The 22,742-nt window shown below is 52.3% G+C and overlaps 2 protein-coding genes across 3 annotated transcripts in view; one reads left to right on the plus strand and one right to left on the minus strand.

Annotated features, from left to right (window-relative positions):
* The window catches only part of kmt2e (lysine (K)-specific methyltransferase 2E), a 44,748-nt gene extending 23,676 nt beyond the window's left edge, over positions 1-21,072 (plus strand). The window contains exons 19-32 of the mRNA XM_086146351.1: positions 81-307; positions 393-449; positions 562-1,110; positions 1,483-1,742; positions 2,045-2,124; positions 2,208-2,287; positions 2,373-5,254; positions 7,472-7,704; positions 7,799-7,845; positions 8,090-8,195; positions 10,454-10,699; positions 11,003-11,163; positions 18,716-19,248; positions 20,010-21,072. Of these exons, the coding sequence (XP_086002477.1) occupies positions 81-307; positions 393-449; positions 562-1,110; positions 1,483-1,742; positions 2,045-2,124; positions 2,208-2,287; positions 2,373-3,395 (2,276 nt within the window). The 3' untranslated portion in view covers positions 3,396-5,254; positions 7,472-7,704; positions 7,799-7,845; ... (3 more) ...; positions 18,716-19,248; positions 20,010-21,072. The remainder of the gene's footprint in view (positions 1-80; positions 308-392; positions 450-561; positions 1,111-1,482; positions 1,743-2,044; positions 2,125-2,207; positions 2,288-2,372; positions 5,255-7,471; positions 7,705-7,798; positions 7,846-8,089; positions 8,196-10,453; positions 10,700-11,002; positions 11,164-18,715; positions 19,249-20,009) is intronic.
* Positions 5,801-22,742, minus strand: part of lhfpl3 (LHFPL tetraspan subfamily member 3) — a 30,104-nt gene continuing 13,162 nt past the window's right edge. The window contains exons 2-4 of one of the 2 annotated variants that reach the window (XR_015106123.1): positions 10,444-10,674; positions 8,009-8,083; positions 5,801-7,674 (exon numbers count right to left, since the gene is read on the minus strand). Coding sequence is in view for 1 of the 2 variants with exons in the window: in XM_086146352.1 (XP_086002478.1) it covers positions 8,061-8,083; positions 10,444-10,674 (254 nt within the window). In the remaining variant the exon portion in view is untranslated. Of the gene's footprint in view, positions 7,676-8,008; positions 8,084-10,443; positions 10,675-22,742 lie in introns of both variants that reach the window. The other variant, XM_086146352.1, reaches the window with a different exon arrangement.

Genomic DNA, 22,742 nt, shown 5'->3' on the forward strand with positions numbered 1-22,742 from the left:
TTAAGGCCGAGCTCAGATCGCAAAGATATCTTGTATAAACGATCGACTGAAGCGGACGCCATGGTGCTTCTTTCCTCCAGAGCTCCCCACACCTTTAAAAAAGCGGCGGTTGTGTCCGCTGGACGCGTGCATGTCTGAGAGCTCCACGCCCTACGGCTCCCCCTGCGCCACGCCCACCCGGACGGACCAATCGGAAACTCCCGCAACGCCCGTCCTGATGGCCACCCCGCCGCGTCCCAGAGCCGAGGAGCCGAGCGCGGAGCACTCGTCCAGCGCCCCCGTGCAGACACTCCATGCCCAGCAGGAGGTAGGACTGACCGCATCCAAACACCCAACACGCGTTCATTCGCTTGGAAAAGAAGGGCGATTTAACAGCGCGTCAATGTTCACAGGTGGAACCGTCAGTGGAAAGCTCGCCGGACGTTAGCCAGAAACCAAGCGTGCAAGAAGTGAGTTCACACAAAAGGGTGGAGGTGAACAGGATGTTGGAATTGTAGAGGACCAAACCATCATGTGGCATTTGCCTTTTCCTGGGTTGTAAAGTGTGTTTCTCTTTCCCAGGCGGATCGTCCCCCTTCGTTGGTCTCCTCTCCCTGCATCAGGGCTCCCAGCTTAGAGCCGGAGGCCAAGACGGCCGTTCCCGAAAGTCCGCAGCCTCCCTCCGCCGAGGCCGTGGACTTCGGCGAGGACAGAACTGACGGGGGGGTCGTAGAGGGCGCGGGTGAAGCTTCCTCCTCGGCCGAAACGTGCGCTTCCTCGTATCCGGGCTGGATCAAGAGCCCGGAGAGAGGCCCGACCGGACCGGCCAGCATGAACTTCTCCCCGGTCAATTCCAACTTGCGAGACCTCACGCCTTCGCACACCTTAGAGCCTCTGGTGGCTCCCTTCCGGCCCGAGGCCGCGGCCGGAGGGGCCCCGGGGCCCGCGGCGGCGGCGGCGGCGGCCCAGGGGCCGTCCGTCGGCACCCAGCCTCCCTTCAGCGAAGGCCAGGGGCAGCTCTTCTACTCCTGCTCCGAAGAGGGAAGTTCACTCGGCTTCTCGCGTTCGCTCAACGGGGACGTGACCGGCGAGGGCGGAGGATCGGCGCAGAATCCCCCGCAGAAAAAAAAGGTGAGCTCGCATTTTGCAGCCGGGCGCGAGAGAAGGCGGCGTTTTCACCCGTGCACGTCGGCGTAGACGGCCCGGGTTCCCAAAAATAGTACGCGGATAAAGGAAAGACAAATGAAATTACGATAATCTGGGGATTGAAGGGATTTGGAAAATGAGATAACATTCCATCCATTTTATAGTAATCTGCAGTAAAGTGGATCGCAAAGGCATTGTGTAACGTGCAGAATGGCTATTCTGGAGTATTATTTTTGATCATCTTCTCGTTCCTGATGCAGTGACGATCAAATAATCTGGTCTTTGGTAGAATGGCGCCCTCTAGTGGTGAAACGATGTAAGCTCTTGAGTCCTCACGGTGGTTCTGGATCTCCCCAGGTCTCCCTGCTGGAATACAGGAAACGTCAGCGCGAAGCCCGTCGCAGCGGCTCCAAGGCGGAGTGCGGCTCACCCGTGTCCGCCGTGCTGCCCCTGACCGCGGACGCTTTCCCCGCCGCCGTAGAAACGGCCAGCGAGCCGCCTCCGCCCCCCGCTGCTACGTCGCTCTGCAACTCGGCCGCCGCAAAGGAACCCCAGACGAACGAGGACGCGGAGGCTGCCGGCGAGAGAGGAGACAAGGAAGGAGGGGAGGGACAGTGGTACGTCTCTGAGATGGGATGGACTCGGCGATCCCACGACGGGGAAATACACCGCGGCAGTAGAAAAGTGCTAAGAGAAAGAATTTGCACATTAAAGATACAAATAAGCAACGCATATGTACGATATATACAATAGAATTGAAACGGTGTACGGCGGTAAAGTAAGTAAATATTGCACAGATGCACATTGATCTAATTAGGAGGCATTTCGGATCTGGGTAAACACGACTAAGTGTGTGGGGAAAAAATACAGGATAGTCTTTTGTTGCTGGTTCTATATTGACGTCGGACGTTCTCCGCAGGACGTCGTCCACTTCGGTGGAACAGGCCCGGGAACGCAGCTACCACAGAGCTCTGCTGCTCAGCAAAGACAAAGATGCAGGTGAGGCCGCGGCCCTCGGCTAATACCGTGAGATCTCCTTAATCTCTGGCGTTTTTAGTAACAATGCCCTTGTGTTGTTCAAGATGGCGAGGCAGAAGGCGGCGATACACCCGCGCTAAGAGACTGTCTATCTCCGAGCCCCCAGAAGACCCCGACTCACGCGGTAAGTGTGACGGCCTGGACACGTGACTCACCTCGCCGGGGCCGGAAGACACGTGCGCGATTAACGGTCTTCTCGTCCCCCGCAGCCCGGATCCCCCGGCCCCGCCGGCGCCGCCGCCGCCCAGCCTCCCCACTGGCCTCCCAAGGAGGAAGACGGCGACGGTCAGCCCCGGACGCCGAACCCCGGCTGCCAGCCGCAGAGCAAGCCCGGGTCCAAGGCCGCCCCGCTGACCCCGACGAAGCTGCACCCCGCCCCTCCGCCCTCGTCCCCGGTCCACTACCCCGGGTCCTCGCTGCTCCACTCCCCCAAGTCTCAGCCTCAGGGGTCGCCGTACCGCAGCCAGAGGGCGCTGTTTTCCACCCAGCCTCAAAACCAAAGCCAGCCCCCGGCCCAGCCCGGCCCGCCGGCTTTCCCTCAGTACAACGCGCAGGGCGCCCCTCCGCCGCCGCCGCCGCCTCCGCCCGCTCCGCCGGCCTCCGCCGCCTACTTTCCGGGTCAGAACCCTTCGGCCGGGGGCCCCTTCTCCGGGTTCAAGGCGACGGTGGCGTCCCCCTACCCTCCCGGTTCTCAGCCCATGATGCAGACTCTTCCCCACGGCGTGCACTATCAGAGTTCGGCCGCCCCGCCTCCCCCTCCGCCCCCTCCGCCGCACCCCATGCCCGGCCCGGCCCTGCTGCACGTCAACCTGCAGCCGCCTCCCATCCAGCAGCACCAGCTCATGCTGACGGCGGCGCCCCCTCCGCCCCCGCCCCCGCAGGGCCAGAACCCCCAGCAGCAGCCGCAGCAGCCGCCCTCCAGCACCGCCCTGCTGTCCCTCACCCCTCCGCCGCCTCCCCCTCCGCCGCCCCCGAACCCCTCCTCCGGCGCTCCGATGCAGCCCCACCACTTTCAGAACTTGGGGGCGTTTCAGCCGGCGTTGCCCCCATCCACGTACCCCCCGTCTCTCCAGCAGACCGGACTGCCCCCGCCGCCCCCTCCGCCCCCGCAGCAGACTCAGCCCGGACAGGCCTCGGCCTCCGTCTCCCAGATGCCCTCCGGGAGCCGCGGGGCCGCCGCGTCCTCCGCGCCCTTCCACAGTTCAGGGTACCTGAGCTCGGGGTGGCACTGACCACCTCCCTCTTCAGCCCCCGCGAACTCAGCCCGAGAGGGGGGCGTGTACCATAAGCTGTAGATATCTTTTTCTATGTACCTGAACACACGGCCAGTGGAAAAACAGCTAATTGTGGGATAAAAGGGTACTCGCAGAAAAAAAAGAAAAGAAAAAAAAAAAAAAAAAAGGCAGGACAGGACAGCGAAGCGGTCTCGGAGACGGACGGAACTGTACAAATGAAGATGGACGATCCCCCTGGTGCTCATAGCCCTCTTCTCTCTGGCCTCCTCTTGGTTTTTAACCCCCCCCCCTCTTCCTTTGACGAAGGGGAAGCTCTTTGTTCCGTGTCTCGTCGGGACCCCCGTCGTAAAGCCCCGCACTTTGTTTATCAACGGACATTCCAGCCTATAACCCGCCCTCCCGTCAGTTATTCCTTTAACTCCCTCTGTCGTCCGTTCTCGGCTCTGTACCATTTATTTGTTCTAATCTAGTGGCTCATTATAGCGAGGAGAAAGCTTTTTGTATAGAGAAAGAATCACAATTATTTTTTTTATTCCTCTGTCCTAACAATAAATATCTGTTCACCGCTGCAGATTCAGAAAAGACTTCTGGGAGTCGCCTCACCACCTTGGGAGACTGCACTCATGCACGCGTGTGTGTGTGTTAATGTGTGTGTGTGTGTGGCTGTCTCTTACAAACTTGTAAGACAGGAGTGTGAGTGTGTGTGTGTGTGGCTGTCTTATACAAACTTGTAAGACAGTGTGTGTGTGTGTGTGTGACAGTGAGTTCGTACAGTGAGTTCTTCTAGTCTTCTGAGGTAGGCAGAATGGTCTCGCCCACAGGTAGGATGTTAGCAGCTTATTTTTGAATATCAATGGTTATTTGTAGAAAGTGTAATTTAATGTATAGGTGGTTACTCCAGCTTTCACCAAGAACAGGTTGTAAATATTCGCTTTTTTTTTTTTTTTCTTTTCTATGCTTGTACAATTTGCTCTCATCCCATTTTGAATTATGGTTGTAAATATGAACGCTCTTCTTGGCAAAGCTGAATGTTTCTGTGACTGTAGCATTTATTTTTATTCCCCCTCCCTTCACCTCCACCACCACCCCGCCCTTCCTCTCTGGACTCTTCAACTTTTGTCTTTTTTTATTATTTGTGTGTGAGTGTATGTTTGTGTGGAGGAGAGAAACTCACAGACACTGCACTGGTTGGCTATTTTCATGGTTCATTATAATAAATCACTGTAATGACAGTTTTATAACACTTGTCGAGACGCGTCTTTTGGAGCGTTTGTGCCGCTTTGAACCATTTCCGCTCCCCGTCTCCCGCCAGGTAATGAACGCGAAGGAAATGATGCGCCGACCCCGCCGCCAAGGTGAACGGCAGACGGAGACCTAGCAGATTGTCCTAGGAGATGTCAGCGCACATTTGTATTGATGTAAAATGGAAAAAAAAAATCACAAGTTCATTATTTTTTATATTGAAAAGACTGTATACGCTTGAAAAGACCTGAAAGAAGATCAAAATGGGGTTTCTTGTGCTAACGGCGGTTTGTCCTGTTGCTAACTTCAGACCAACCGGATATGTTTATTGGTTTTACATAAAATATTTTGGCAGATGAAGACATCCTGGAAGCGGAGAGGCTCTTCCCCGTCTCCTCCCTGGTGTGTGCGATCACTCCTTCCAGCTTATTGGGCTGCTAGCCTAGCCTAGCCTAGCCTAGCCACGGGGCTTGTCAGTCTCCGTCCAGCAAAGTTGATGCTATCCAACAGAGTGCCCGAGTGTGTCGTTGATGTGTCGGCGCAATTCATCGGGCAGATGGCGCCGTGGATCCAGGAGATCACGTGCACGTCGCACCTGAGGCCCCGTACGCCCGGTGAGTCCGCCGAGGTTTGGCCGTTATGACGATGAAGCCCGACTCCTGTTTGCGTTGAAACTCAACTACCGCCCACTATTTCTGTAGTTTTAAGTCACTTTATGTCACACGTGGTTCCGTTTTTTTGTCTGCTGATGGGGTTTCGTCGCCGCGGCAGCGCCCGGCCTCTAAACCGAAGGCTTCCCGCGCCAACGGGGACTGGTTTTCCCGCCAGCGTACGGCGGGTCAACCCGAGGGCTTCCTGCCAGCTGGCTGCGCCCGCATCGCTTCTACACGCCCCGACCAGATTCCCCAACCCTAACAGACTTTTGATCTTTTTTTTTTTTTGTAGAGGGAACGCAGAAGGAACTCATTACAGCTGCTCATCATTCTTTCAGCCGTTGAGCTCGTGATCGTAATGAGATTTGGAGCAAAAAATAGCCGGGGAAACCGTACATTGAAAAGCTCCCTCTTCATTTGCCATTCTGTCCGCAAACCCACTGCATGGCAGCCCCGGACAAACAAGCTTCTCTGGGCCGCCAGAGAAGCTACACACAATTCCCATTTGAAGCAATTTGTTGTCGCTTTATTCCACATTAAAATATTCACAGGAAAGCAAATCAATATTTCTCTTGACAGGACCGTGAACGGACAGCATCTGTAAAAGTGCACCTAGCCCTTGTGCTATTTGTTAGCATTATTGTTTTAACGTGGCATGACTAATAAGGGATGGCGGCAAGAGTAAATCGGGAACTAATTGATTTCACAAGCGACACGTTTCGGTAAATCTGTAACAATGACACCAGATGATAACATTCATGTTTGGCCAATTAAATGGGACAGGGGGAAACGCGGAGGCTCGTTAGCTTAGCTTTGCAAGAGGAGCTGAAATATCCACCAGCGCCTCGAAGTTGATCACGTAAGAATCAATGATTTTGATGTTCTTTGTTGTTTTTTTAATTCATCTCTTTGACACGGAAAATGCTTCTGAACTGAAAAGAAACTTTAATTAACTTTGTAATGATCGAGTGAACGACTTTGATTCAAACAGAAGTCGAACTCTTTCTGTGCGGCTTTGTTTCAGACTAAAGGAGACCAAATGTTTTTTTTATTAGAGCCAATAACATAAAAGTAGAAATAATCTTTGTTCAAATAAAAAAAAATAATCTTGTTATTTTCCCCCATTGTGAACTCCCTTAAAGTGACAGATTTATTTGCAAGGCGTCTGTTTGGCTAGTTAGCTGAGGCTAGCCTGCTAGCAGAAACTAGCTCCACGTGGTCACGCCACACACACTCACTGTGTTGTTTCTGTTTTGAAGCAACAGTTCAGCCCCGGGAAGGAAACATTACACAATGTAATACATTGTTCTTGTTTGTTTTTTTTTTTCTTCTATTTAATAAAGAATTTAATAAAGGGGGTTTAAGTGAACTTCATTAATATTATGGAATCTTTTAGTTTGAACTAAAAAGTTTCAAGGGGGGCCAAGCTAGCTTGCCCGCTAAGTTACGCTAGCGTTTCCTCTGCTAACGCACCAGTTGCTCCATTGAATATTTCCTTTGTCAAACATTTCCAGCTCTCCCCCGGGTGACGGATGGGTGGATGGCTTCATTTTTTTTATTTTTATTTATTATTTTTTTTATTGTCACTCCACAATACTGTCAGATTACAATATACTGCATGGCACACAATAGTATCGGACCAATAGCTCAACGTGTTAAAGTGTACATTTCAAAGAGAAGACGATGCACAGGGATGTAATCCACGTATAGCTGTACATACATACATACATACATATAGACTCGGCACATTTTCTCCTATTTAGTGCTCTTTATTTTTATCCTGCCTCACAAAGGTGTGAGCTCTATTCACTATCTCTGGAACGATCACACCAAACATTAAATTATAACAAAAATGATGCGTTCTTTTTTTTTTTTTTCTTTCAATCTTGTCATTTTCGTTCAGTTCTCACTGCGAATGTGTGAGAACTCTCCGTGCACGGAGGGGTGGGGGTTGGCGGTCGTCGGACCGCGCTGTTGGCTTGACGTGAAAAGGGATCTGACAGTTTTGACCCCGAGTGTGTTAAGTCCTCATCGGCGCCGGTCAAAGTCAGGTTCATTTGCCGTGATGTGATCGTGTTTGATCGGCGGCCTCTCCGCCGGCGACCCCGCTGTTGGTCCGATGACTGTCCCCGCAGCTGAATTCCTTGTTGTTTATTTCATCTATTTTCATTTTGGCAGCTGAGCCGGAGCTCCGGCGGGAAAACGAACCCGTCCACGTGGAACACCTCTGACACGATGACGCGGTTGCAAAAAAAAAAAAAAAGGAAAAAAGGCAAAACTGTGTGAGAAACGCCGCTGCAGTCGTTTATCTCGAGACAAACGGGAGGGCTGTTTAAACGTCCGAGAAATCCTCAAGTGACGTCACGTCTCAGCAGCAACACCTGTCGGGGTTGCAGAGAGAGAGACCGGAGGTAAACGGGCAACCCTTCGACCAGAACAAACACACTTTCATGCACATTTAAGATGAAAACACAACTCTTGTCCTTTGCAAACCCGGGGTGGAAGGTGGGCGTGGAGGTTGGAGGACCGCTGGAGGGCGGAGACGCTTTCAGGTCAGGGGAAACTCGATCTCACACAATATTCCCTGATTTATTTGCATGGTGTGAAGATGTGTGTGTCATTTCTGGTGCTACTTCTGACATACTTGGTTGCACAGGATTGAGGTGACCTTTGACCTTGAGCGTACACAGTGCGACAGAACTACACAGTCCTTACCTGTGTGTGTGTGTGTGTGTGTTATCCTGCTGCATCACCAACACACTTCTTCTTAAATGGCGTTGTTTCCGCTCTCTGCAGGGGAGGAAGAGAAACCAGTTCAGAACCCAGAGCGGCTGCTTTCCACCACCAGCAGGGGGCAGTACGACACAGCATCCAGGCCCCCCCTCCTCCCAACGGTTGCTGGGTAACCATGATGCTTTTTTTTTTTGTTTTGTTTTTACCTTGAACAGGTGTGACTATAGATCACCCACGGCGCGGCGAAAACAAAACAGGACATTTAAACTTCATCTAGTGTTTGATAAATCCCCGACCCACACCCCATTTTCACGCCGGCACCGATGCCTCATCTTCCGCCCACTCCCACAGACGATTATGGCTCCTTCCTCTCGGTGGTTTTTGCACAGAGGAGCAAACAGGCTGGTGTCTGGGCCGACGGGGCGGCGGTGATTCATTTAGACGGGCTGGCAGGAAGCTGTGTGAACCGCCATCAGGGATTCCGGACGCCGTCTGCGGCCTTCCGTTAACCCTTGCTGTCGTCGACCCCGATCTGTATCATGTGTCCTGCCACCGCTGGGAGGTGGTTTCACACGGATTTCCATCGACCTCCGTCGCCTCCAGGCCTCCCATAACGAATCTCCTATATTTCACCCCCCCGCTCCCCGAAACTCGCCGGCAGAGTGGAGTGAACTCTTGGCCGCGGACACTCGGGAGCGCGCTCAGATTGATTCCTGTTTTTAATAACTTAAGAGGCATCGGGTTTGTTTTCTTTCGAGAACAAAACGACCCGAATCCCATTTTAGCTTTAATTGCGACGCGACTATTTCCCCTCGGCCGTTCAGGAAGGATCGCGTTGAGTTCCACTTCACCTCTATCGATCAAATCTTAATTTCCTAGCAGCTCTTCCTCTGCAAATCCGCGGAAACGGCATGTATTTTGCAGTACTTTTGGGCAGAGCTGTGTATTTCAGCTCGGAAAAGAGGGTGAGGAGGGGGTTCGGTGTTTCTCCGTGACCGAAAAACAAAAAAAAATCCAAGGGATTTTTACCACGGTGGAAGCCGGACGGCGGCGGTTCGTAAAGATCACGCCGCGCACGTGAGCGAGGGGAATAAAGACGGAGAAGAAAATTCAGAGCGGGAGAGTCGGCAGGGCTGATGAAGTGATGAAGTGAAGAGGAGGACGCCGCCGCACAGCGTGGAGGCTTCTTTTTCAAAACGCCAGACAATTAAGATGGAGCCGGGGAGCGTCGGCGTCCGTCTTATCTCAGACGGAGATGCGTTCGCTTGCGTCCTGTTTCAAACGGACGCTATTTCCAGCGCCGCCGCCGCCACCCCGTGACGTCCGGAGACAAAGCAACGCTTGCGAAAACACGACTCGCTCTTCACAGGGGGTCGCAGGAAAACACGGCGTGCATATTTGATCGCAACGCCTCGTTAAAAGAAGCTGAAAGAAAGGGAGGAAACTGAGCGGAGGGTGACGGCGCTTCCTGCTCGGCCTACATATGTTGGAGGGATTTGAAATGTCTGAGCCTCAAACATGTTCCCCGTCTGGTGGTCAAACTAGAATCAGGCTCTGCTGATCATCAATCAATATCTTTGTTATTGTGATCAGTGAAAAAGATTTCCCTGTTAAAGTGAGAACGCCGTCCTGGAAAATTAATGAAAATGAACGAATGTGTTTATAAATCGGCCCCGGGGGGAAAACCTCCGTGTTCCTCTCTTTCGGAACAATCTTCCCATCTCGCTCTTTGTTTGTGAATAAATTTAAAACCTTTCTTTGTGTAAAAAGTCATAGTTAGCATTAGCCTAGCCCCTGTTAATGCAGCATAGGCTGGGATGATGCACCGCTCACTGCTATCCTGGTATCTTCTACCGCATTGCTGGGTTCGCCACGTGTCCACACATTAAATCTATGATTGCATCATGTCAGCTATTAGCATGCAACTGTTAGCGCTACTAGCATTAGCAGTGATAGATAATTGCTCCCACCGCATTAAATCTATAATTGCATCACGTCAGCTATTAGCATGTAATTGTTAGCACTACTAGCATTAGCAGTGATAGATAATTGCTCCCACCGCATTATATCTATAATTGCATCATGTCAGCTATTAGCATGCAACTGTTAGCGCTACTAGCATTAGCAGTGATAGATAATTGCTCCCACCGCATTATATCTATAATTGCATCATGTCAGCTATTAGCATGCAACTGTTAGCGCTACTAGCGTTAGCAGTGATAGACGATTGCCCCTGTCCTTCCAGACCCCCCCCCACCCCGGCAGTATCTTGGGTGAGATCTACTCGAGGTTCCTGCCACCGTCAGCGAGTGTCATGTGGAGGAACACGGAAGGCTGACGTTCCGGACGGCGCCGCTTCCCGCCAGCCCGCCGCTTTACGCTTGTCCTAATGAACCGTGAAAGAAGGATCCTCTTACTGTCTCCCAGCAGCTCCTCAGACATCAGACTGTCCTGGCGGTTTCCCAGAACAAACGCCAGGAAGGAGAGGATGAGCGCGTCCATGATGCCCATGATGGCCAGGATGTAGGCCCAGCGCACCGAGCAGGCGCCCAGCGTGTACTTGTCCGTCCGCTCGCCGCACATCCGCTTCACCTCGTCGCTGTCCCAGCCGTCCGGGTAGATCATGCAGCCCAGGATCAGACACGTACCTGCACCGGAGGGAGGAGGACACAGGTTGGTGCCGGCGGTCGTCGTCACCGCCGAAGCGTACAGTTCGTTTATAACCGCGCGCAAATCCGGCCGTGTCGTCGTCGCGGATTCATGACCCTTCTGGCTGAGACGGGTCATTGCACCCGCAGGGGGGCTCCTGTGGGACCTGAATCTGGCGGTCCAGCGTGGACCCGCCTGGATTCAGCGCCCACTCGCCCCTTGCGAAAACAAAGGATTCGTCACATTTCTGCACGATCGTCCGCAACCCGCTCATTCATCCCTTTCACCGACAGATGACAATAATAAAAGTTGTTTGCGTGATCGCAGCTCGACAAAACGGAGGACGGCGGCGGCCGAGGTGGGGGTGCAAATATGTTTCCCGTGCGTGGAGGCACCATGTGGCAGATCACGCCGTCTCCGTCGCTTCCTGACGCATGGATGCCACTGACAGGCCGAGGCAGAGGGAGCGTGCGGAGGCAACGCTGCCAGTAGGGAGAACACACACACACACACACACACACACACTCGACTGGGCCAATGAAATTATTCCCAGATCAGAGGTCTGTGCATATTTGTTGATGAATCTGTCAACTGTTCTGATGCCGGATGCTCGCTTTTTTAAAATAGCATTTGTGATCTGGGCAAACAGGCTTTGGGGAAATGACAGATTGACTGCGGAGGAAGGCTGGGGTGAATGTGGAGTCCGGGATTTGAATATTTTGCCATGCACGGGACGTTAGAAATTCAGAATGATGAGACGCCGCCGGCCCGCGGCGTCCATCAGGGTCGGCTTCTCGGCCCCCTGTGTTTGTGCCTCCACGTCGATCCATCATGAGATCCAGGACCTGAAAATAGAGGCGTTGGAGACGCGCTAACTCTGCACGCTATCGACATGGGAAATCCATGAAAAACGATTTTAGGATTTTATTTCAAATCATTTTTTCCCCCCTCAGTACATTCTCAAAAAAAACCATTGTCGACCTCAATTTTTTCGGGGAATTTCTTTCAAATCTTCTGTTTTTTCATTTCTGACTTGAAAAATTAGCCAATTTGAAGGAGATGATTGAAGTTGATGGGGGCAAATAAACCGTCAACATGCAATCATTGGTTTCTGATGGTCAAACCGCTCATCAAAACTCCCAAGTGACACAATATGATCTTACACAGGAGCGTGGCAGGATGGATGGACGGACGAACAGTAAATCTATACTTTGCCCTGCACTTCTCACAAATGAGCGGACGTTCTCGTTCGAGCTGTCACGGCGCATCAGTTTAGAATCAGCCAAAGGTGAACGGCGGAGTAGCTCTCCTGCTGTTCACGAGCATCTGCTTTCTTTACTTCTTTTCACCCCGTTCCCTTCGCCCCCCTACGGCACTATCCTCCTGCTTTTTGCAAGATGTTCTCAAACCAGGGGTCGCCGTGCGGAGCTGGTGAAGAGTTTCCACCGATGTCGTGCTTGAATCGCCTTTACGGCGGATCGCGTTCACCCACTCAGACGCCGACGGCGGCGGAACGGTCGCGCAAGACGCTAAGCATACCGCCGGGAGCAACTCGGGGCTCAGTGCCTTGCGCGAGGACACGTCCCGCAATCGTTTCTTTCTCCGGCAATCATTTAGCTTTTTCTCACCGCCGCGTCTCAAGCGAACGCTCGAAAACACCCAAAACCCAGGATCATTACCGACAGATTAACTCCTAGCCGTTATTGTTCCCGAAGCCCAGAGGATTAATATGAATCTCGGCCACCTCTATCATCTCTGTGGCGCTCGCGAGTATAAAAGCATTAGGGTTCGTTTGTGTGTGTGAGACAGAGACTGATTATCCGTGGTAATGCAACAGACCCGCACCCCTCATTTCCTCCCCGCCTCCTCCTTTTTGCCGCCTTTGTGGCGCCATAATGAGAAAAGATGTCGGCGGCGGCACATTAAGGCCCGCCGTCTTGATGCGTCCGCAGATACACGGAGGTTTTTTTTTGTCAACCGAGGCAGAGCGGAGATGACTTCACCCCCTCCCGCCTGAGAGTCGGCTCTCTCTCCGCAAATAAAGACGTGCAGTTGCTCCAATAACAGCGGCAACAAGCTAACGTGATAATAAACAGTATCGACGCAGCGGCGCCCTGATCCATATCAGACGTCTGCACTTCCCAGGAGGTCGGGAAGCTATTGACTTTTCCGCCGACCCTCTTGAGTTAGGAGATTCTTTTTATTTTCCCTCTAGAAAAAGAGGAAAACAAATAAATAAGCAAGTTTAGAGCAGGAGACAGTCGTCGTAAACACATTTCTTCATATTATTTTGCCGGAAGGGGTTTTTATGATGGGTGGCGACGCCACGTTGTTTCAAGGCAGTGGACGGAGACGGCGATTATTCCACGGCTGCCGCTTTGGGGTCGGGAAACACGTTGCAATCCATCACATGAAGGCTAAACGGTGTCCCGCTGTAGGTTTTTTCAAATGGCTTTGAGTTTTATTGCCGAAATCCAGATATGCATCATCGTTTGGGTGGGGAAAAAAAAAAAAAAAAGATCAAGTTTTTGACGAAAATAGATTCATTCGCTAAAATGTTTTCCGGAAGGGAAAATAGCGAAATTACCGAAATAAAAAATTCAAAAAAAATGAGAAAAAGTAGCCTAAAACTACCAGAGTAAGCAATTTCAATTTCCTGAAATGTAACAGGTAATTATCTAAATGGGCCAGCAAGAAATTACCTCAGTGTCAGGCAGAGATGGTTTAGAATAGTCTCACAAATACAAATAAATAAGATAAGAGTAATGATAATTATCAAAAATACATTTATTTAGTTTGATCCATATAAAGAAAAAATATAAAAGGTGTGCAAGACTTAACTAATTCACTCAGTCTAATCACTGTCATTACACCTCAGTGGGTTTTAATATTGAAAACATATTAAATGCAGCAACGGTTTTATGTTTTCTATCCAGTTCCATCCCGGCGATGCTCTTAATCGCATCCAAAATTTCACAACGTGACAGAAAAGCACAAAACCAGAGTGGAAGTTGAGTGTTTGTGGGGGTGCAGAAGCACCTGAGCAGCCCGGCGTGTGTGTGTGTGTGTGTGTGTGTGTGTGTGTGTGTGTGTGTGTGTGTGTGTGTGTGTGTGTGTGTGTGTGTGTGTGTGTGTGTGTTCCTGTTGTACAGCAGCTGCTGTCCTTTCACTTCCAGTGAAGGGCCAGACGGGGTAGAATAGTCACGTGACAGGAAACGTGAGTTGGAGAAACATTTAGTAACACTTCAAAATCAAGCAAAGCAGATAAAGTTCAGCCAAAAATGCGAGAAAAGTGCGATTTTGCCCGGAAATTTAAAAGGAATACTTATTAACTGCACAGAGTTGTGGCTGATTTCCACTGCGAACCAAAACAAACTCAATTGCGCCCCTAGTGGCCAGAATAGGTACTACAACAACAAAGAACGGGAAGGCGTCTGCTCATTTTCACGGCGCTCTGCCAGCGACGCCAGCCGGACACGAAGCCTCCACGAATCCACAAAATGCATCTAAATCCACATGTTCACGCTTTATTTGCAGAGGAGGCGTGTTTTTTAACTAAACTGTTAAAAGCACGGTGACGTGTCCATTCTGCACCGCACACATCATTGGCCTCATCTGTGTCTCGGTTAGCCGGTATGCTATGCTAAGCCCATTTTCTCCACTCTATTCTCACAATTGATAAACAAAAAGGAGTAAGATGACGGAGCGGCTGCTAGATTCCGCCTCACAGGAAGAGGGACCTTCTCAGCCTCCGTCTCCAATGCAGAACCTCAAACCTAGTATGATTGAGTGTATTGAGATGTGCGAGCTAATCTCTGAACTCTGGCAGACGTGTCAGTCTTGCCGCTGCGAAAAAAAGAAAACCTGGGGGGCGGCGACGGCTTTTGTTTAAAGAGTGCTGCTTTTCTGCGGGGAGGGGAGGACGGGGTCAGCCTCTTTGTACGACGACCCATAAATCCCCCCCCTCGCGGCCGTCGAACTCAACCCGACTTGAACCGCGTGCCTCCGAAGCGATCGGGCCTCGAAACGGTCGGCGCTTCGGGTGAAAAACGCAGCACAGTCTGCTAATTGGAGGCTTCCCCCCTGTGCGGTCGTACTCCAACGCCGCCGCCGGCGGGGAGAGGATCCGGAGGGGGTGGACCGGTAATGAGCTAAAGTTCAGAGGCTCTGGAGGAGATCGCTGCATCAGACCGGCTGACTTTGGACGAGTCGGCGTCAAACAGGCACGGTCGGCGTCGCCGGTCGAAAAGGAATCCTTTTCACAATTAGCTTATTAGTTATTCTTCGCTGTGTTTCCCCCCCGATGATGTTTTGACTTATTGATGCTTCCCTTCCCAGCCGGGGGAGATGAAGGAGGAGCAGTTTTCCGGAGAGGGAATAGCACTGTTGCAGGGAGCAGATAGCCGAGCGCTGCGGCCAAATGCCGCTATTTGGTTGCGTGTGGAAGTAAATATCGACGGCTGCTGTCAGCGGCCGGCGCAGCTTTCAGGAGGAACGGAAACTCGACGGCGCGGCGGTTCCTGCAGCCGGAGGCATGTTACCATCACATATCTTTGGAAGAAAAGACGCGTGGACGTCGTCCTCCGCTCTTGTTTCTGTCATTCGCTCCCTCGCCAAGCATCCTCCAACCGTCCTCCTCACAGGAGGTCACTTAGAGGAGGGGTGTCATTGTGCGTCCTACCAGCCTCTACAATTCACTTAGGTGATGCCTGTGTGTGTGTGTGTGTGTGTGTGTGGGGCGTCCCGCCTACCCTAACACCCATCACGGCCCGCGTCCCATCGACCGGCGGCGCCGCAGATTAACGGGCCGCCGCCTCACGGGCTGTTGGTTTTCTGCAGCTTCACACGTCAAAGGACACGCTTATGAATATAAATCTGATTGTTAACTCGCAATTCAGCCGCGTTCTCGGCCTCTGGTGGAACGAGACCGTGGGTTTAGAGGAATATCTAATATGGATATGATGCCGCGGAGAAAATGGCTCATCTCGGTTCGTCCCCGGTCTTGAGGGAGGTTTCCTGAGAACAACCCGGTGAGCCTCCACCCGCAGGGATAAACAGAACGAGCTAGCAGTTTAGATGCTAAAGTGACTTTCTTAAACCCCGAGTTCTAAACTCCGAAGGTCCTTTTGTGCAGCATCAATAAGAAAGAACCCATATTTGCATCTTATGGATAAAATCGAAGCGGGGAAAGGATATGGAGATGCTCTGGAGGTGCTTATCGTCCGTCAGGCTCGGCGATCGGCGTCTTCAACCCACGTCCGTGACGTGTGATGGTCTGGCATCCCGCCCGTCGCCCAATCACAGCAGGGACGGGCTACGGCCACACTTGCGACCCTAAGTGCAGGATAAGCGCTCTAGATAATGAATGAATGAACGAACGGAGAGATAATCCATCGCATGATACCACACTTCCTGGTTAAATCCACTTCTATCGTTATATCTCCCGACTAATCCGCCCACGGCGGCGCATCCCTTCCAGGCAGAACTGTTTTCCAGTATTTCCACCACGTAACTGGATTCATTCCATCCCTCACAAATGATTCAACCGACGCGCGTCAATGAACCCCTCGCTTATTCACGTCGCGGGCCAAAAGCGGCGGCGCCGTCGAGGCGGAGGGAGCGAATCCCCTCCTCGCCGAGGACAACGGTTGTGACCGAAGAGGGGAGGAGGAACGAAGAAAAGCGGGCGCTTGATCTCGGCGGCTTAAAATAACATTAATGGCGGCATGCGTGTGTGCCGTCGCAACGGTTATTAGGCATCAATGTGTGTGTGTGTGTGTGTGTGAGAGTGTGTGTCGTTATCAGGTGACTGAAACGACGAGGCGGAGCAGAGAACGGGCGATAACTGGGGGGCGAGGGGGGAACTACAGGATCAGAATCCCAATGCACCTCATTTGAGACATGAAGGGAATGAAAGTGGCTGTTTAGAAATGCAGCGCCAGACAGCCCCCCCCCCCCCCCCCTCGCCATCAGAGGACGGCGAGGCGAGGCGAGGTGGAGGAACCGCACTTGAGAGATAAAAAGCGGACGGACTTCAATCGAGTCCGGGGGAAAAAAAACAGTAGAAAGGAAAGGAAAGAAAGGCTAATCCACCTGTTCTTGCCCCGACTCGCCAACAGCCGGGTAAGTGTTTACTCTGGCGTCCGTCCACGGACCGGCCAGGCGACCATCTAATCATCTCAAGGAGAGGAGCTCAGCCGGGGTTTACACAACAGCTGCTTCACCTCCCTCCGGGTTCAAGGTCGCTTTCCGCAAAGGACTCGTTGTTTGGTTTAAAACTCAAAAAAAAAAAATCACCTGAAAACCAACGGAAACCAACAGAACGACCACCCAATTACCGTGTCGTTACCATATAAGGGCATTTTGAACTTGAAGCTAATTCTTCGCTTCATCTGCTCTTGCGTTACCAGCGCCCTGGACGCCGAAAACAAAACGAAATAAAAGCCTTTTCAGGGAACCGGCTGGGGCTTGTTTAGCCTCCAAAGAAGCTGTAGTTCCAGGAGGTGCAGCCGTCCGTCGCTGGCTGCGGTGGCTCGACCTCCTTTTACCAAATGATGCAATGGGTTCAGAAATCCAATCTCAAACGGCCTCGGGAACTTATCAGGCCGCTTTGGTTTGTTTTATTCTATATATTTATGTCACAGCTTTCCGCGCACCTTCAGAGCAGCTAATGGGATGCGAGACCAAGCATACAACTGCTTCGGTTGCACAAGCGAGCATACAAGTACTAAACCATCACATAGACGCCGGTTCGAGTTTGAAGATGATCTGAGAGTCTAATTTGAAAGCTGGTTAGGGGTTCAATAATCCCAAGTGTTAGCTAATGCTAAGCTAGCAAGGGCTCAGGTGGTGTAGTGGAAGGTTGGTGGTCTTTGGGCAAGACACCAAACCCACAGCTGCTCCCTGCCGTCCCATTAGCGCCTTGCATGGCAGCTTTTGCCGCCATCGGTGTGTGAGTGTGTAAGTGATCGGTATCTCTTTGCGTTCATTCATTATCTTCACCGCCGTTCCTGCAGTCGGGGGTGCTGGAGCTTCGCCCGGGTATCACTGGGGTCACAAGTAGAAGCATACAACCCTCTGGTTCCCACGACATGCTATCATTCGCCCTCTCACAGCACTCCAAGACTGGAAACCATTGACGATTGGGCCGGTTCTCCAGGCACAGACCCAGCGATCACCTTTAGCGATACGTGCTAATTCCTTCGTCGCTTGTGGCTACGTCTGCTCGATGCAGCGAGAACAACCGTCGCGGTGACGGAAAAGCAAACGGGGGTTATTTTCGTCCCCTTCCAGGGACTCCGCCGAAACCCCCCCGACACAGCACAAACAAAGCCTCCCTCTTTTAGCCCGAATCTGCATAAAAGTTATTACGATAATCCTCCCGGGCGGAGGAATTGTTTTCCTCCTTCAGATCCTTCCTCTAATGCAGGAGCCCCCTCCCGCTAACCTAGCGTACACAGGAGAGGAGTTCAGAAGTAGCATCCAAACAGCAGGACGAGTCAAACGCGCTCCCGTTTGAAGTCAGACCTAGTTGGAACCGTCTTCCTCCGAGTTTCCAAACAATCCCCTAATCAGAGCCTCCTCCGAGCGCCCGACCCGTTTCGGGGGTCACTCGGATGTTTCAGCCCAGGGAGGGCGGAGAAGACGACGCATCACCGGCGAAGAGGCGACCCTCGGGGTTAAAATCGCGGACCGTCGGCCGAATCCGTGATCTCGGAGCAGAACTCGTCGGTCGGCGAGGCCGGAAGCGGAACGGTCGGGTGAATGAAGGATTCCTTTCCAGGTGTGCGACGGCGCCGCCTCGGATGCGACGGCGGCTCCGCCGGCTCCTCTGAATCTTTAACGCTTGTCCTTATTTTCTCTCCAAAAGCGTCAGGCTTTGAAGTCGGGCCGAGGGGATCGCTCCGCTCCGCTGCAGTAACTTCTAATGTTCCTCTGATCTGTGGTGATGGCAGCTAGTACAAGTTCTCCTCTGCTTCCTTTCAACCCTCCTCCTCCTCCTCCGTCCCCCCTTTTTTTATCCCGTCTTCCCGTCTGCAGAACCCGGCGCTAATGACTGACAACGCGAGGGGAGGAAAAAAAATGATACGAAGCCTTTTTGCTGCCGAGGAGAACCTTCCTGCCGTGAACGGGTGGAGGCCGGCGAGATGATCGACGTCCTGCAAAGAAGCCCCGTGGACGGAGCTCCGGCAAGCAAAACGCTGGACGGAGACGCGAAATATTCCTTCATCCCTCTGTTTCTGGAGGTCTTCATGTCTTCTCCTATGTCCTCATTCCTGATCTTCTCCGCCATCTTCTCTCCTGAACACCTTCATCCCTGTTTTCTCCTCCATGGCTCCTCTCACCTGCATCTTCTGCTTGAAGGTCTTCTCTCGGAAAGTCTGTCCAAGCCCAGGAACCGGTCTGATCTCTGGACCTTCTCACCTGCTCCCTCAATGTCATGTTGAGATTAAGATGCGAGTCCTGACCAGAGGAGACTCTGTTCTGCCCGGCGACACAGCGACGTGGGGGAGGCGGTGAAGATCCAGGACCAGAGGCGTCCAGCTCTTCTCATCGCCTTCTGATCTCCAGAGGTATTTCCACAGATGAAGAAGTTGGGGTGACCATCTGCCCATCGCAGGAGCAGAAGAGCTGTTGTTTTTCCTTCTATTCATGAAAAAGAACAGCTGGATTCTAATATTTTTCCATGCAGCACCGGCGACAATGCTAACCCATTAGCCTCTGCTAACCTGTTAGTCTCTGCTAACCTGTTACCGTCTGCTAGCCCATGAGCCTCTGCTAACCAATGAGCCTCTGCTAACCCATGAGCCTCTGCTAACCCATTAGCCTCTGCTAATCTGTTCGTCTCTGCTAACCTGTTAGCCTGTTTGAACCCGTCAGCCTCTACCAACCCATTAGCCTCTGCTAACCCATTAGCCTCTTTCAACCAGTTAGCCTCTGCTAACCCTTTAGCCTCTGCTCACTGACTCCAAGGGATGGAAATAGCTTTGTTTTCACGTGAGGTGTGTGTGTGTGTGTGTGTGTGTGTGTGTGTGTGTGTGTGTGTGTGTGTGTGTGTGTGTGTGTGTGTTTCACAGCTCTGGGGGAAAAAACCAAATGCAAACACACGTCTGTCAATGTAAACCCCATATGGATCGCTGTGTGTGTGTGTGTGTGTGTGTGTGTGTGTGTGTGTGTGTGTGTGTGTGTGTGTTTGTGTGTGTGTGAGTGACTGGTAGCAGCACCTTCGCCCCAAGAAGCTCAGCCAAACAAATCCCTCCAAATCACCTGAGTGTCCTTCGCTCGCCTGCTGTTGTGGTAACGCTGAGCCTCCGGCTCTTTCCTGTTTGTTCAGGACTTAAGGGGCGGGCTCTCACCCTACGCCGCCACCGCCACCGCCACCGCCACCCCCCCTTTTGCCGCTGAGAGTCCGTGACTCTCAGCGGCGTGCGAGATGTTTCCGTGCAGCGATGAGAGGAGCTTTCATCTGGTTGGCGGCGAAGCTCCACCGGTGCCCTCCACGCCCTCCCAATCATGGCGGCGGTGGAGGGGAGGGGAGCACGTTACCATGGCGATGCCACGAACCGCACTCAGGGAGGCCATGCCTGACACGCCTCCCTCCCGTCGCCGGCGGAAACGACCTCGCCGACCCCCGGCAGTGGACCTACGCCGGTCTCACGGACGGGAGGCGCCACGGCGGGCCCGCCGGCCATCATCGCCATGACAACCGTACGGCAGTGACGAGCGGCTGAGGTGCTGTCACACACATCACGTCCCTTTACCTTCATCTCAGCCCACACACACACACACACACACACACAAACACACACACACACACAGCTCGGGTTCTCTGATCTGTGACCTTCGGAAACACCTGATTGTAAACAAACGCGCAGCAGAAGAGCTACTCCTAACTTGCACACACACACACACACACACACACACACACACACACACACACACATCCCAAAGAGCCTGTTTTGCGTGCAGCCGTTGTCCCCGGTGGATGCCTGCGCTCCCACAGCTCACACTTCCAACCCCCCGTGCCAAGTTTATCAAATACCCCCCACACAAACACACACACACACACACACACACACACACACACCTTTTGATGTCCTCCCAAGTGCACGCTGCATTCGTATTCCACGTGCGATCTCGGTTTTCAATGAGTCCCTCCCTCCCCCATGTTTAACGTCGCTCGTCGGATTTTCAACGCAGACTGATGCTCCTTCTCCTCCTCTTCTTCTTCTTCTTCTTCTTCTTCTTCTTCTTCTCCTTCTTCTTCTTCTTCTTCTTCTTCCTCCACTGCCGTTCTAATCGCCTGTGGATGATCGGGTTAATTAGGCGTGATCGAGGGGAATCCACATCTCGCTGCTTCCTGTGCCGTTCCAATAAATAAATAAAAAGTAAAGATCCAGGTTTGAGAGGAAACTGTTTTTTGTTTTTTTTTACCTTCATGACCATCACTGGTGGCCCACCTGGCGTGGATGGAAAGGTCACGCCCGGGGCGTTGGAAGGTCACAGCCCTCCTCGGTCAAACGTCTCCTACGGCGGAGGCATTGATTGACGATCCAGGAGGAGAAGGAATGTGGAAACCCAACTGCTGCAGAGAAAACCCATTGGTGGAGAAGAAGTGGAACGTGGCGAGGAGCGGAAGGCGCTTCCGAAGTAGGGTTGAAGGTTGAGGAACATCAGGATTGTAGATGTTTGTCCAGGACGACCTGTTCCAGGTGTCCAGATGTTCGGATGTCCACGTCCACCCTGAGAGACGTCTCAGAGCCTCTCCAGTTCCTGACGTTCGCAGGCGTTTAAGGTCTCATCCAGACCTTCTGGATGTGTCTGTGCTGTGGGAGAACATGGAGACTCCACACAGAAAGGACACCTGTGAGAATCCAACATTCAAATGCGGCTGATCGACGGGCTTCCGGTCTGCAGGACATCAGACCAGGATTGGCCTCCGGCGGATTTGCGATGTTCTACCACTAAAAGTGAAAGTAGGCCTCCAGCGGGAGCCTTTAGACCAGCAGTAAGAAGGTTGACTGGAATAAGATCTTCTGGTTTACAGCTCAGACTTTAAGAAGTAGGTCAAGTGGTGCAGCCTTCACATAAATCAAGGCGCTGCGCGGCATCAGTCGCTCTCAGAGTGACGGCCAGATGTCACAGCCGGCTGGCGGCAGACGTGCGAGGATGAAGAAGAAGAAGAGGAGGAGGAGGAGAAGGAGTGTCCTCCTCTTCCTCGACACCACCATCACTCATTCAACCTCTCGGGGTGAAACGCTGACAAGCAGCGGCGTCTCAAATCTCAAATGGGTCATCGTGTCCTTGTGCCGCTGCTCACTTCAGGGGAGTCGGGGATAAATCATGCAGCCGCCCCGTCCCGCCCTGACCCGATGATCAAGGAGATAAACCATAATCCATGAGGCTCCTCCTCCTCCAAAAGTGCCAGAAGGTGTGGACAACCCTTGGAGCGCGGTGGGGATCCACTGAGTTGCTGTGTTTAAGGAAAGGAAAGTGGCAAGAAGGCCTTCATATGAAGTTGGACTGAGGTCATCTGGAGCAAGAAGAGGACAGATGTTTGTCCAGAACCTTCTGAAGGTCTCAACCTGACCTCTAAATGGGAGGGTGAATACTTGCATGTCTCTATATGACATGTGAATGAATCAGTGAATGCTTGTTTGTATCTTGATGACATGTGAACCAGAGGGTCAAGAGTTGTATGTCTCTAAATGTGGCCCTTGGATCGGTCCAGGGTGAACACCGTCTCTCGACCAATGGCAGCTGGGATAGGCTACCCGAAGTGCATGATAAGTGGTGTAGATAATGAATGACTGAATTCTCCGTCCCTTCCTTCCAGCCTCTTCTGGCATTAGAGAGGTTTCCCGCTCGAGGCCGGAGGCTTTCATAGCGTTGTTACACAAGAGGAACAAAGGAAGGGGACAGCACTGGCTCAGGCTCGCAGGGTTAAAGACGGACTTCCTTTGTGAGGATTAACATCGCAGAAATAAGTGGAGCTTATGCTGATGTACTGGTTTAAGGAGGAAGCATACGGGCGGGAGCGGGCTGGGAGCAGGGATTGCCGAGCCAT

The sequence above is a fragment of the Fistularia commersonii genome, chromosome 5 (genome assembly GCF_037954325.1).
Source record: "Fistularia commersonii isolate RoL2024-O1a breed Wild chromosome 5, RoL_Fcom_v1.0, whole genome shotgun sequence".
Taxonomy (NCBI): Eukaryota; Metazoa; Chordata; class Actinopteri; order Syngnathiformes; family Fistulariidae; genus Fistularia; species Fistularia commersonii.